Source organism: Mobula birostris, chromosome 11 (genome assembly GCF_030028105.1).
Source record: "Mobula birostris isolate sMobBir1 chromosome 11, sMobBir1.hap1, whole genome shotgun sequence".
In the NCBI taxonomy this organism is placed as follows: Eukaryota; Metazoa; Chordata; class Chondrichthyes; order Myliobatiformes; family Myliobatidae; genus Mobula; species Mobula birostris.
In genome coordinates this window covers 40,978,325-40,993,480 of record NC_092380.1, presented here as the reverse complement: position 1 = coordinate 40,993,480, position 15,156 = coordinate 40,978,325, and the positions used below count along the sequence as shown (strand labels likewise).

At 45.4% G+C, this 15,156-nt stretch overlaps 1 protein-coding gene across 1 annotated transcript in view; it reads left to right on the top strand.

Annotated features, from left to right (window-relative positions):
* Nucleotides 1–6,213, top strand: part of tmem276b (transmembrane protein 276b) — a 77,616-nt gene extending 71,403 nt beyond the window's left edge. The window contains exons 3-4 of the mRNA XM_072273100.1: nt 2,588–2,725; nt 5,969–6,213. Coding sequence (XP_072129201.1) covers nt 2,588–2,725; nt 5,969–6,213 — 383 coding nt within the window. The remainder of the gene's footprint in view (nt 1–2,587; nt 2,726–5,968) is intronic.
* The last annotated feature ends 8,943 nt before the right edge of the window (nt 6,214–15,156 follow it).

The window sequence follows — 15,156 nt, the reverse complement described above, 5'->3', positions numbered from 1 at the left end:
CCGTTTGGGAGGAAATATAAGAAAGGATATGCCAGCATTGAAGAGGGCCCAGAGGAAAAAGTCAAAGTAAAATTTACTATCAAAGTACGTACATGTTACCTTGAGATTCGTTTTCTTGCAGGCACTTACAGAAGAATAGAAATAGAAGTTACAAAAAAACTATACATAAACAAAGACTGACAACCAGTGTGCAAAAGAAGACAATTTGTGCAATCATATATATTGATAGTGAGGACATGAGTTGTAGAATCCTTGAAAGTGAGTGTAGCTTGTAGAATCAGTTCAGTGTTGTGGTGATTGAAGTTATCTATGAGAGTTCAGGAGTCTGAAGGTTGTAGGGTAATAATTATTCCTGAACCTGGTAGTATGCAGCTTTAGGCTTGTGTATCTCCTGCCTGATGGTAGTAGTGAGAAGAGAGCATGATGTGGATGAGGTGTTCCTTGATGATAGATTCTGGTTCCTTCTGGCAGTGCTCCTTGTAAATATGCTCAATAGTGGTGAGGACTTTGCCTGCGGCTGTGTCCACCACTTTCTGCGACTTCTCCCTTCCTAGGCATTGGTGTTTCCATATCAGGCTGTGATGCAACCAGTCAGTATTCTCTCCATCGTCCATCTATAGAAATTAGTCAAAGCTTTTGGTGACATGTTGAATCTGCACAAACGTGTAGAAAGAGGAGGCATGGTTGTGTCTTCTTTATGTGGAGGTTGTTGTTGTGGCACCATTTAACCAGATTTCCCAGCTCTGGGAATTCATCACCACCTTCAATACCGCCAAAAACATAAGAATTTATATAATCCCATCTGCCTGCACATGGTCTATATTCCTCAATTCCCTGCCTGTTCAGGTGGCTCTGTAAATGACTGTTAAAGCTTTATATTGCATCTTTTTCCACCATCTCCGCTGGCAACGCATTCCACACTCCTGCCACACTTGTAAGAAAATACTGTAACTCAAACTTCTTCAAACACTTCAAAGCTGTGCTAGCAACAGCACTTCCAGTATTTTCTGGTTTACTTTGGATTTCCAGCATGTGCAGGTTTTTAAAAAATTTTGATCAAGCTTCATCTATCCTGTAACTGCCTGCTCCAACAGAGTGGTCTTCAATAAACTGTCCATTGCTGTATTTGTCCTGAAAGTATTTGACTGTTTTAGCTTTCGCAGATGGACAATAAGAAAAGTGAAGTACTTTACTGTGTTTAAGTCAGGCTCTCAGTACTCTAGACATGGATACAATAACTGCCACACTTGGTACAGTGGATGCTTTATTTCATATACTGTATACCAATCTCGTGAATGCATCTCCTGTACTTCTCACAGAACAAACAAATCAATCCTCAATGAGATCAAACCAAGTCTCTCTCTCTGGAGGCTCAAATGACAAGACTCACCCACTGGGCACGTCATAGCTCCATGGAAAAGGATACCATGCTCAACAAGGTGGAAAGAAGGACAACGGAAGAGAGGAAGGCTGCCGATCAGGTGGATGGACAATAAGGACAGCAATGAACACAACGTTATCTACAATGAACTGCCTTTACGAGGATCAAACTCATTTAGGGCAACTATCCATAGGGTTGCTATGAGCTGACAATGACTCGATGGCACTTAACAACAGCATAACCACTGTTATATCTGGAAGTCAAAAAAATTATAAATGCTGAAACTCAGAAATGAAAACAGAATATCCTAGGATAGGATAGGTAGCATCGGTGCAGAGACACAGTTAGTGTTTCAAGTCTGGGGCCCTTTACCAGAACTGTGGATGAGAGAAAACAACTTAAATTTCAGTAGCGAAGAATGGAGGGAGGACCAAATGATAGGATACGACCAAATGATAGGATATGACCAAATGCAGTTCAAGTACAATAAAAGAATATGACTAAGTCAAACATGAATTGCCATTAACTAATTCTTTGCTGAATATCATTTATTTTTTTTTACCCAAGTGGAAATTAATTGTTGTCTTGGGATACTTTTAGAAAATCTTCTCCTTTGGAATGCTGATTTAAACCTTTGTCTTTACGTTTAAGAGGCAGCTATGTGAACAGGCCAAGAATAGAGGGAGTTCCTGTGCTGTACTGTTCTTTGTTCTATGTAACACTGAAAGTGTCCCACACACTGGCTTCTACCCTGCGGAGGGCTAAGAGGATCCAGTACACACCCGATGACAGTCCTTTGCTGTGCCGCCAATTTTACATTTAGCATGTCCTTCCTCAGTACCCTCTTGCTCTTTGCCACTAAGCTTCAGATCCTCTTACCTCATCCCTTAGAGTCATGTCAGCTCTGGAGTTGAACCATCTTCTTGTGATATCTTTTGTTCAGACTCCTCTGTTCAATCACTGTCACCAGAGGGAACTTGGGAGGTCTTCCGGTACTGGGTTAACACACAAAAGCAGCCAATTCCAGCTCGATAAAACAAGTTGTTTTGTTAAACAATAGATTAAGGTGTTGTGATCTCATTGAACAGAGGCACAGGCTCCACTGGATAAACGGTTTTGTGTTGTAGCTTTGCTGACAGGATGGTGCAGGGAAGTGTATGGTGCCAGAACGCTGTTTATTTGTCTAAATCTAACTCTGTCTGACAGATCTGCGGCGGATGACAGCGGGCTTTATTGGTATGGCCGTGTCCATTATCCTGTTTGGCTGGATCATTGGAATCCTGGGCTGCTGCAAGGACCATGACCTGATGCAATACGTAGCGGGCCTGTTGTTCCTCATGGGAGGTGAGAGAATCGGTCGTCACACAGAGTACAGGCCCACAACTGGGGAGAGAATCGGTCATCACAGAGTACAGGCCCACCATTGGGGAGAGAATGGGTCGTCACACAGAGTACAGGCCCACCACTGGGGAGAGAATTGGTCGTCACACAGAGTACAGGCCCACCATTGGGGAGAGAATCAGTCACCACACAGAGTACAGGCCCACAACTGGGGAGAGAATCAGTCATCACAGAGTACAGGCCCACCACCGGGAAGAGAATGGGTCGTCACACAGAGTACAGGCCCACCACTGGGGAGAGAATCAGTCATCACAGAGTACAGGCCCACCATAGGGGAGAGAATGGGTCACACACAGAGTACAGGCCCACCACTGGGGAGAGAATTGGTCACCACACAGAGTACAGGCCCACCACTGGGGAGAGAATTGGTCACCACAGAGTACAGGCCCACCACTGGGGAGAGAATCAGTCGTCACACAGAGTACAGGCCCACCATTGGGGAGAGAATCAGTCACCACACAGAGTACAGGCCCACCACTGGGGAGAGAATTGGTTGTCACACAGGCCCACCACTGGGGAGAGAATCGGTTGTCACACGGAGTACAGGCCCACCACCGGGAAGAGAATCGGTCGTCACACAGAGTACAGGCCCACCACTGGGGAGAGAATCAGTCACCACACACAGAGTACAGGCCCACCACTGGGGAGAGAATCGGTCGTCACACAGAGTACAGGCCCACCACTGGGGAGAGAATCAGTCATCACAGAGTACAGGCCCACCATAGGGGAGAGAATGGGTCACACACAGAGTACAGGCCCACCACTGGGGAGAGAATTGGTCACCACACAGAGTACAGGCCCACCACTGGGGAGAGAATTGGTCACCACAGAGTACAGGCCCACCACTGGGGAGAGAATCAGTCGTCACACAGAGTACAGGCCCACCATTGGGGAGAGAATCAGTCACCACACAGAGTACAGGCCCACCACTGGGGAGAGAATTGGTTGTCACACAGGCCCACCACTGGGGAGAGAATCGGTTGTCACACGGAGTACAGGCCCACCACCGGGAAGAGAATCGGTCGTCACACAGAGTACAGGCCCACCACTGGGGAGAGAATCAGTCACCACACACAGAGTACAGGCCCACCACTGGGGAGAGAATCGGTCGTCACACAGAGTACAGGCCCACCACTGGGGAGAGAATCAGTCATCACAGAGTACAGGCCCACCATAGGGGAGAGAATGGGTCACACACAGAGTACAGGCCCACCACTGGGGAGAGAATTGGTCACCACACAGAGTACAGGCCCACCACTGGGGAGAGAATTGGTCACCACAGAGTACAGGCCCACCACTGGGGAGAGAATCAGTCGTCACACAGAGTACAGGCCCACCATTGGGGAGAGAATCAGTCACCACACAGAGTACAGGCCCACCACTGGGGAGAGAATTGGTTGTCACACAGGCCCACCACTGGGGAGAGAATCGGTTGTCACACGGAGTACAGGCCCACCACCGGGAAGAGAATCGGTCGTCACACAGAGTACAGGCCCACCACTGGGGAGAGAATCAGTCACCACACACAGAGTACAGGCCCACCACTGGGGAGAGAATCGGTCGTCACACAGAGTACAGGCCCACCACTGGGGAGAGAATCAGTCGTCACACAGAGTGCAAGCCTACCATTGGGGTTGTAAAGAGATCACTGCAACAGGGCCAATCAAACGGAGGAAAATATCCACTGATTCCTGTCTATCTCCCTCCAGGGAGACTAAGAACACAGAAAAACACTGCATAATCCCTTTGGCCCTATTCCAAGAACAATCTAATGCTTCCCTCCCACACAGCCCTCCATTTTTCTTTCACCTTTTAAACCTTCCCTGGCTATGTGTTCTATGCATCTACCACTCTCTATATAAAGAAGCTACCTGACATCCCCTCCAACTCTCCTACACTTTCCTCCAATACCTTAATATTATGCCCTCTGGTATTAGCCATTTCTAACCTAGAAAAAAGTATCTGGCCCTGAGGGCTCATCTATTCCAATGTTTTTCAAAAGTTCCCATACATCCTCCTTTATGTCAACATATCCCAATATATTAGCCTGTTCTGCACTGTCCTCACATCTGTTAAAGTCCCTCTTATTGGTGAATACTGAAGCAAAGTATTCATTAAGGGACACCCCTGCTTCCAGGTATGCTCCCTTTTTGGTCCTACCCTCCCTCTTTTCACACTCCTATCCTATACATCCACTGAACCTCGGTCCCTCTCGTTTGAACAACACGGAAACTTGATTGTGATCCCTCCCCTTCTGGAATGACAGTGTTATTGTGTTTGACGCACCTGTTATTAAAGTACTTGGCAAATATTCAAGTGCTTCAAACGGGGTTTAACAGAATTTGCTAGTGAGCAACAAAGACACCAGAGAGATCTCCGATGCCGTAATCCGGAGAAATAAAGCGGGCAGATGGGCAGAGGAAGGGGAGGCAGGAAGGTTGTGTGCAGACATCAGGCTTTGAAACACATCTTGGCTGTGGCAAATGCAGCAGAGAGCTAGAGTGGTAGCTGCACAGTCTAGGATGCGGGCAATGCTGTCAGGAGTGGGAGTTAAAAATCACATCTGGAGGAGTGAATTGCCTCGTGGTTAGAGACCTGCAGAAGATCCTAAATATACATAGAATTGGGGGCATAGAAACATAGAAAACCTACAGCACAATACAGGCCCTTTGGCCCACAAAGCTGTGCTGAACATGTCCTTACCTTAGAAATTACCTAGAAATGAGAACATTTAACACAAAGAAACCACAGACCATTCAAAAAGTGCTGTTTTCTTGGGGAGCAATTCCATTCCTCCTCTTAGGAGTGGTTAATGGGGAAGGGGGCACAAGTCAGACCTTGGAGAGCAGTTGTGAGGGACAGGACTCATTATATGAGTCATGGACAGAGGAGGCATGAACTCTGGAGAGCCAGTGTTCAGCAGCAGAGGAGATTCAGGTGTATTGTGGAAATGGAAATGATGTTAATGAGGTTTGTGGCCAAACTATCTGCAACACCCGGGGTGAGGAGGAGGAGGCGTTGGGTTCACCAGAGAGATAGAGTGAAGGGCAGTAGGTTGAAATGAGTTGAAGGTGTGGGTGGTTGTCAGTGGAGAGAGGGGCGAGGACCTTACTAGAGGAATGCCGTGTGTCTGTATCGGTCTGGGGGAAAGAACCAGACATTCTCTCCGCACTCTCTCCCTGCCAGGAACCTGCTGCATCATTTCTCTCTGCACCTGCGTGGCCGGCATCAACTTCGAGCTCTCCCGCTTCCCTCGGCACATGTACGGGCTGCCCGAGGATATCAGCCATGGCTACGGCTGGTCCATGTTCTGTGCATGGGGCGGCCTGGGACTCACCCTGTTGGCGGGCTTCCTCTGCACCCTCGCTCCATCCCTCAGCACGCCACACACCACCGTCCACAAAGCGCGGGTGGAGAGCAGCACCATGTGACCAAACACCATGTGGCCAAGGACTTGGTATGAAGGACCGCCCAGTGTCAATCGGCTTAACCAGCGATCAGAGCTTGGTGGTGTGGTGAGAAATGTTTAAACACTTTCACACTAAGCAGTTTTCTTGAATGTAATTTAGTAGAATAACTTGTGATAAAGAGCTTTCATACATTAAAAGCTTTAAGAAAACATTTTTTTCACTAACACATTGAAAATCTCATGTCCTGGGCTTTATGGTATACGATTTTGATACTACTTTACACTGTTCCAGTCTCCCAGGAATAATAAACACCTCACTTGTTTAGATGATGCTGTCCTCTCCTACCCCACAATTTAACCAAGGCAAAAGGTGCTGAGGGGAGGGCAGTGGGACTGGTCAGTCCAAGGTAGTATTTTGTAAGGTGACTAATGTGAACCACAGCTGCATTGGTATTTGTACAAATATTAAAACATTTTTCCCACTGTACAGATTTCTGCTGATGTAAATTGCATCATTGTCAAGCCCTTTGACTCATTTTGGTTAGATCTTTTACACAATTTTATAATAAAACTCATTAAAATTCAAATAAAACAATCCATAAACAGTTTGAAGCTGCCACTTACTGTGCAACCTCTCGCTATTCTCCACTTTACAAAGTAGGGCTCTCAAAGCTAAGTATCGGGTGAAAGGAGCCTCAGTACTGGAAGGTATCAGGTCATGCCGGGCTGTAGTAGCTTGTGTAGCTGGTAATCACATCTGTGCTGTCATAGGCTTGAGGAGTGAAGAGCAGCGACTGCAGACTGACCAGGAACAGGGTAAATCATAACCCAGTTCACTCCATGTTATCCAAGAGAAATTGTTGACACCGCCTGCTGTTGTTTTAGTCCAACACATCTTGCTCACACCCAAAGGCACAAACAAATGTGTAGATTTAGCAAATGCATTTGATAAAGGAAATGAAGCATCAGTGGTCAAATACCACCTTCCATCTCTCCTTGTACCTTCTCGCTGGTTGAAAGCTCACGTTATTTGCAATGGTTAAAACAGCAGGGCCAATATGAAAGTGTTCACCTCAGTCGTCAGTACACAGCTGACACCTGTCACTGTGGACAAGGCTGCCTGTGAGCCCTGCAATGCCCAACTAGTTACAGGTACCAAGGACTCTTCGTCTGAAGGCAGCAAAGCTTCACATGAGTACAATCAGGAGCAGGGTTCCATCCAACCCCTGGGCCCTGATTTTAAAGTCCTCCTCCAATGACTATCAGTGTTAAGAATAGCACTTCCCATGCAATCAAACCGCAAAACCTGATGTAGCATGGCTGATGCTGCAGGGACTGAATCACTAAGATGGCCTTAAAAAAAAACAGGAGGGCTAAAAGACATGAAGTTACCCTAGCAGACAAGGTGAAGCAAAATCCCAAGGGATTCTACAGAAATGTTAAGAACAAAATGGTTGCAAGGGGAAAATTTGGTCCTCTAGAAGATCAGAAAGTTAATCTGTGTGGAGCCAAAAGAATTGAGCAAAGATCTTAAATAGAAATTTGGCATCTGTATTTACTTGAGAGATGGATAGTCTACAGAAGCAAGTCAAAGCAGCAGCAAGATCATGGACGCTATACAAATTACAGAGATGTTGTTTGATGTCTTCAGTCAAATTAGGGCGGATAAATCCCCAGGGCCTTACAAGGGTTTCTCTCAGACCTTGTGGGATGTATTGCGAGTGCAGAAATTGGTAGAGATACTTAACGATAGGTGAAGTAACAGAGGACTGGAGGATAGCTAATGTTGTTCCCCTGTTTAAGAAAGGCTCTAAGAAATAACCCAGGAAATTATAGGCCAGTGAGCCTGACATCAGTAGTGGTAAAGTTATTGGAAGGTATTCTAAGGGCCCAGATATATGAGTATTTGGATAGACTTGGAATGATTAGGGATAACCTGCATGGCTTTATGCATGGCAAGTCATGTCTAACCAATCTTTTTCAAGGAAGTTACCAGGAAAGTTGATGAAGGCAATGCAGTGGATGTTGTCTACATGGACTTCGGCGAGGCATTTGACAAGGTCCTGCTTGGGAGCCTAATAAGAAGGTTCAGTCGCTTGGCATCCAAGATGATGTAGTAGATTAGACTAGACATTGGCTTTGTGACCTGAGAATGGTTGTAGATGGTTGCCTCTCGGACTACAGGCCTGTGACTAGTGGAGTGCTGTAGGGACCGGTGCTGATTCCATTGTTGTTTGTGATGTATATTAACAATCTGGATGACAATGTGGTTAACTGGATCAGTAAATTTACAGATGACACCAAGATTGGGGGTGTAGTGAACAGCGAGGAAGACCAGAGCTTACAGCGGGATGTGGACCACTTAATGCAGTCAAGTGTGAGGTTCTGCACTTTGGTAGGACCAACCAGGGTGGGTCTTACACAGTGAGGAGTGGGACACTGAGGAGTGCAGCAGAACAAAGGGATCTGGGAATACAAGTCGATAATTCATTGAAAATGGCATCACAGATAGAGAGGGTCATAAAGAAAGCTTTTGGCACATTGGCCTTAATAAATCAAAGTACTGAGTACAGGAGATGGGATGTTATGTTGAAGCTGTATAAAACATTGGTGAGGCTGACTTTGGAGTATTGTGTGCAGTTTTGGTCACCTACCGACAGGAAAGATGTAAACAGGTTGAAAGAGTACAGAGAAAATTTACAAGGATGTTGCTTGGACTGGAGGACCTGAGTTATAAGGAAAGATTAAATAGGTTAGGACTTTAGTCCTTGGAATGAAGAAGATTGATGGGAGACAATAGAGGTATACAAAATTATGAGGGGTATAGATAGTGGAAAAAACCTGAGATTGGGTGGGACTACAATTAGAAGTCATGGGTTAAGGGTGAAAGGTGAAAAGTTTAGGGGGAACCTCTTCACTCAGAGGGTCGCATGTGTGGAATAAGCTGGCCGTGCAAGTGGTGCACGCAAGCTCTGTTTCAACATTTAAGACAAGTTTGGATAGGTGCATGGATGGCAGGGTTATGGTCTGGATGCAGATCAATGGGAGTTTAAATGTGTTGGCACGGACTGGATGAGCAAAAGGGTCTGTTTCTGTGGCTCTAAGCAGGCCCAGCTGACTGTGTCGTGAGCAGTGGCAATGCTTTGTGCTGGATACTCTTGGGGAATAGTTGGTAATGGGCAATATAGGGGGCCTCAGAGAATACAGGAAATGGTAATGTTAGTTTCTGAAGGGGACTCCAGGGAATAGTGGAAATGGTAATGGGTTGGTAATAGGCAACACTGGATTCTGATAGGGTTTGTGATTGGGTAACATTAGGTCTGAAGGATAATTAATACAAGGCCATAGGAAGCGTTTGAAATGGGTAAAATGTAATTTGAGTGAGGGGATGGAATGGGCTTTAGTTTTCTGCGGGTGCCTGTTGAAGCCAACAGACCAAATAAAGTCTGATGGCTTCAGAAAGCACCAACTGAAAATTCTATCCAACTAATTATTTTTAAAGGAGTTGTGGAGCGGTTAGTGTTTGCCCTTGTAGTTGAGCCAACAACTCCATGTAACAGGAATTAATGAGGCTACAGGAACAAAACAAATCACACAAATTACTCCTGGACACTGAAGGATAATAATGCTTTCTGTACCCTACTTATTTATGTATTCTGTGGTAGTCCAGCCCCAGCACCTTCCCCCCACCTTAGCAACAGCAAAAGCATGTTCACTGATCACACCTTGGAGAAATGAAACATAATTTCTCAGTTGCTGATCCAACTCCTCCTCCTACCTTGGTGCAGCAGAGAAAATCACCACCACACCGCTGCCTCTTCTTCCTGCTCCTTCCACCTGCTGCGCTTTGTTCATGGTGTCACATCATTTCTTAAAGGAAGCATGCAGCCCTGGGATGTGCAAGTCTGTGTACTGTATTAAACTCCAGTGCAGTGCTACATGTGTTTGGTTCAATGTAAAATATTGTGATGTCCATTTGAGATGTATTGTTTATAGCAAGAAAAAGTGATTTTATCAGGGAAGTGTTTGAAATTGTAATATACACACTGCGCATTCAGTTGGTCAAAAATAAAATTAATTACAAGATAGTGTTTTGTAGTGTTATTCTGGTTAAAACTGTCACTGTGTATGTTCATTGGGCTGTGTGGGAGCTGGGTTCAGGGACTATTGACCTTGGATTCCAGTCACTGGTGGATCCTTTTCTCCCTCCTGGCTGAGCTTCCTCCCAGGCTGTTACCATATCCACAAAACTTAATTACCGCAGACTCATGCGTCAAAACCTCTTCCACAGCCAAAACACACCAAGGGCACAAGGATCTCCTTCCTGGCAGCAAGCACCATGACCCCAGCCAAACCTAACCACAATCTAAGAGGTGATTCAAGATGAAAGGTGAAAGGTTGCACAGCATGGAAACAGCCCTGAGCCAGCGGTGATCCACCCAGTTACACAACCCTTACCTCAACTCTTTTTACCTTTTCTACATTCCCATCAACATCCCCCCCCCCCGCCCAGATTCTACCAATCACTTACTCAGTAGGGTGTGTTATTGTTGCCCCAGCACCCTGGAGATACACAAACAATAACAGGGAGAGCATGCACCAGAAATCAAGACTGAGACAGTACTTCTACCAGCTGAAGCACCGCCCCACCCCTTGGACATGGGTTCAGCAGGCATAGAGTCAGACTAAACCATTAACGTTGGGAAGGATACAGGGAGGTTTTGGAGGACCACATTTTGTGCAGAGTTGTTTAACATAAGCAGCCCAGCACCAGACTGTGCAGGAGCATGGGGTAGGGCAGTGGGCAACTACTCTGAAGATGGGAGTATTGGATTGCATGTGGGACACCAGTTGGCCAGGGCAACATCAACACCCCTGTTAGAACAGCTGCACAATCCAAATGATGGATGGACAAGCTACCACAGGTATTCTGGAGATGGTGAGAAGAAGCAGACTTTAAAGACAAGATCAAAGAATTAGTCCCCCGCTGAGTCAAGAGTCTGAGCCTAAGCAAACAACACACCTCCTAGGTGTTATAGTATTTGGTCCAGTCTTAGGCTGGGAATATGGGCAGGTATCTTGCTCCCAGATTCCACACCCATATCATCATCCAAAATTGCAGCAAGTCTACAGTGAGATCAGTGCCACTTAGTGAGAACCATGGAATGTGTTCCTGTTATGTGTGAACACTATCCACAACTGAAAGCATTCCTGTTAAGTCTGACCACACACTCTGTTTTGTAACATCACATCATGTTCACTCTGATGCTCCTGTTGAGACACAGCTCTAAAATGGTAAATCTTACAGCTCAGACCCATCATATCCTGACACTTTCTTGTTGTCTAATTTTATTTTGATTTAGAGATACACCACAGTAATAGGACCTTCCACCAGAACAAGACTGCGCCACCCAATTAACCTACTAACCATATGTCTTGGAAATGTGGGACAAACCAGCGCACCCAAAGGAAACCCATGTGGTCAGAAGGAGCATGTACAAACTCCTTACCGGCTGCGACAGGAAATTAATCCAGGTTGTTGCAGCTTAGTAGCTCCACACTACCATACCACCCCAGCTTACTCTCAGCCTGGCATTTTCCCCTCGAAGTTCCACAGACTAGTGTTTTACCATTGAGCTGGACAGAAGCTGGCATCCATGGATCCCTGAAAGGCATGCTGCTCCCCACCCCCCAAACCCCACCACTCAATCCCCAAACCACCAGATGTTATCGACGGGCACAGAAAAATACAATGCAGCCACAAATACAGCAGAAATAAAATCTAGGCAGCAGACACAAGAGAAAACACAGTCCATCTAAAAGTGGAAGTAGCAATTTGTGTCGACAGATTGTGGAAAGAGGTAAAAGGACAGTAATAATCCAGGGGTGGGGGGAAAAAAAAAGGAGAAACTAAATATCCCAAAACAAACTGGCCAGAAGAGACGGGTATAGGAGATGCATTCCATTGTGTACTGTGAGGATTCACTACTCTAATAACACAAAAAATGGATTTGTCCTAGAACATCTCGGCAACAGTAATTATGTCTTACTATAATGATTAATGAAAGCAGAAGACAAAGTCAAAGTTGGTAGATTTAAGAGCTGATCACAAGGGGCTGAGAAATGACCCAGAAAATCAATCACAAGGTGGGAAGCAATGACACACAACAGTAAAAGGGAAATACTTAAAACATGGTCCAAGGTCAAAGTACAAACAAGGGTAACCTAACATGGATGGATCTACAGAAATGTAACAAATCAGTAGACAAGTACAGGAATTACAATGCCTTGAAAAAGTATTCAGCCCCACAACTACTTTCACTTTTTACAGCCTAAATTTTACAGCCATTTTCTAAATCTTAAATAGAAACATAGAAACATAGAAAATAGGTGCAGGAGTAGGCCATTCGGCCCTTCGAGCCTGCACTGCCATTTATTATGATCATGGCTGATCATCCAACTCAGAACCCCGCCCCAGCCTTCCCTCCATACCCCCTGATCCCCATAGCCACAAGGGCCATATCTAACTCCCACTTAAATATAGCCAATGTACTGGCCTCAACTGCTTCCTGTGGCAGAGAATTCCACAGATTCACCACTCTCTGAGTGAAGAAATTTTTCCTAATCTCGGTCCTAAAAGGCTTCCCCTTTATCCTCAAACTGTGACCCCTTGTTCTGGACTTCCCCAACATCGGGAACAATCTTCCTGCATCTAGCCTGTCCAATCCCTTTAGGATTTTATACGTTTCAATCAGATCCCCCCTCAATCTTCTAAATTCCAACGAGTACAAGCCCAGTTCATCCAGTCTTTCTTCATATGAAAGTCCTGCCATCCCAGGAATCAACCTGGTGAACCTTCTTTGTACTCCCTCTATGGCAAGGATGTCTTTCCTCAGATTAGGGGACCAAAACTGCACACAATACTCCAGGTGTGGTCCCACCAAGGCCTTGTACAACTGCAGTAGTACCTCCCTGCTCCTGTACTCAAATCCTCTCGCTATAAATGCCAGCATACCATTCGCCTTTTTCACCGCCTGCTGTACCTGCATGCCCACTTTCAATGACTGGTGTATAATGACACCCAGGTCTCGTTGCACCTCCCCTTTTCCTAATCGGCCACCATTCAGATAATAATCTGTTTTCCTATTTTTGCTACCAAAGTGGATAACCTCACATTTATCCACATTAAATTGCATCTGCCATGAATTTGCCCACTCACCCAACCTATCCAAGTCACTTTGCATCCTCTGAGCATCCTCCTCACAGCTAACACTGCCACCCAGCTTCGTGTCATCCGCAAACTTGGAGATGCTGCATTTAATTCCCTCATCCAAGTCATTAATATATATTGTAAACAACTGGGCTCCCAGCACTGAGCCTTGCGGTACCCCACTAGTCACCGCCTGCCATTCTGAAAAGGTCCCGTTTATTCCCACTCTTTGCTTCCTGTCTGCTAACCAATTCTCCATCCACATCAATACCTTACCCCCAATACCATGTGCTTTAAGTTTGCACACTAATCTCCTGTGTGGGACCTTGACAAAAGTCTTTTGAAAATCCAAATATACCACATCCACTGGTTCTCCCCTATCCACTCTACTAGTTACATCCTCAAAAAATTCAATGAGATTCATCAGACATGATTTTCCCTTCACAAATCCATGCTGACTTTGTCCGATGATTTCACCGCTTTCCAAATGTGCTGTTATCACATCTTTGATAACTGACTCCAGCAGTTTCCCCACCACCGACATTAGGCTAACTGGTCTATAATTCCCCGGTTTCTCTCTCCCTCCTTTTTTAAAAAGTGGGGTTACATTAGCCACCCTCCAATCCTCAGGAACTAGTCCAGAATCTAACGAGTTTTGAAAAATTATCACTAATGCATCCACTATTTCTTGGGCTACTTCCTTAAGCACTCCAGGATGCAGACCATCTGGCCCTGGGCATTTATCTGCCTTCAATCCCTTCAATTTACCTAACACCACTTCCCTACTAACAAGTATTTCACTCAGTTCCTCCATCTCACTGGACCCTCTGTCCCCTACTATTTCTGGAAGATTATTTATGTCCTCCTTAGTGAAGACAGAACCAAAGTAATTATTCAATTGGTCTGCCATGTCCTTGCTCCCCATAATCAATTCACCTGTTTCTGTCTGTAGGGGACCTACATTTGTCTTTACCAGTCTTTTCCTCTTTACATACCTATAAAAGCTTTTACGGTCAGTTTTTATGTTCCCTGCCAGTTTTCTCTCATAATCTTTTTTCCCCTTCCTAATTAAGCCCTTTGTCCTCCTCTGCTGAACTCTGAATTTCTCCCAGTCCTCAGGTGAGCCACTTTCTCTGGCTAATTTGTATGCTGCTTCTTTGGAATTGATACTATCCCTAATTTCTCTTGTCAGCCACGGGTGCACTACCTTCCTTGATTTATTCTTTTGCCAAACTGGGATGAACAATTGTTGTAGCTCATCCATGCAACCTTTAAATGCTTGCCATTGCATATCCACCGTCAATCCTTTAACTGTCATTTGCCAGTCCATCTTAGCTAACTCACGTCTCATACCTTCAAAGTTACCCCTCTTTAAGTTCAGAACCTTTGTTTCTGAATTAACTATGTCACCCTCCATCTTAATGAAGAATTCCACCATATTATGGTCACTCTTACCCAAAGGGCCTCTCACGACAAGATTGCTAATTAACCCTTCCTCATTGCTCAAAACCCAGTCCAGAATAGCCTGCTCTCTAGTTGGTTCCTCGACATGTTGGTTCAAAAAACCATCCCGCATACATTCCAAGAAATCCTCTTCCTCAGCACCTGTATCAATTTGGTTCACCCAATCTACATGTAGATTGAAGTCACCCATTATAACTGCTGTTCCTTTATTGCACACATTTCTAATTTCCTGTTTAATACCATCTCCGACCTCACTACTACTGTTAGGTGGCCTGTACACAACTCCCACCA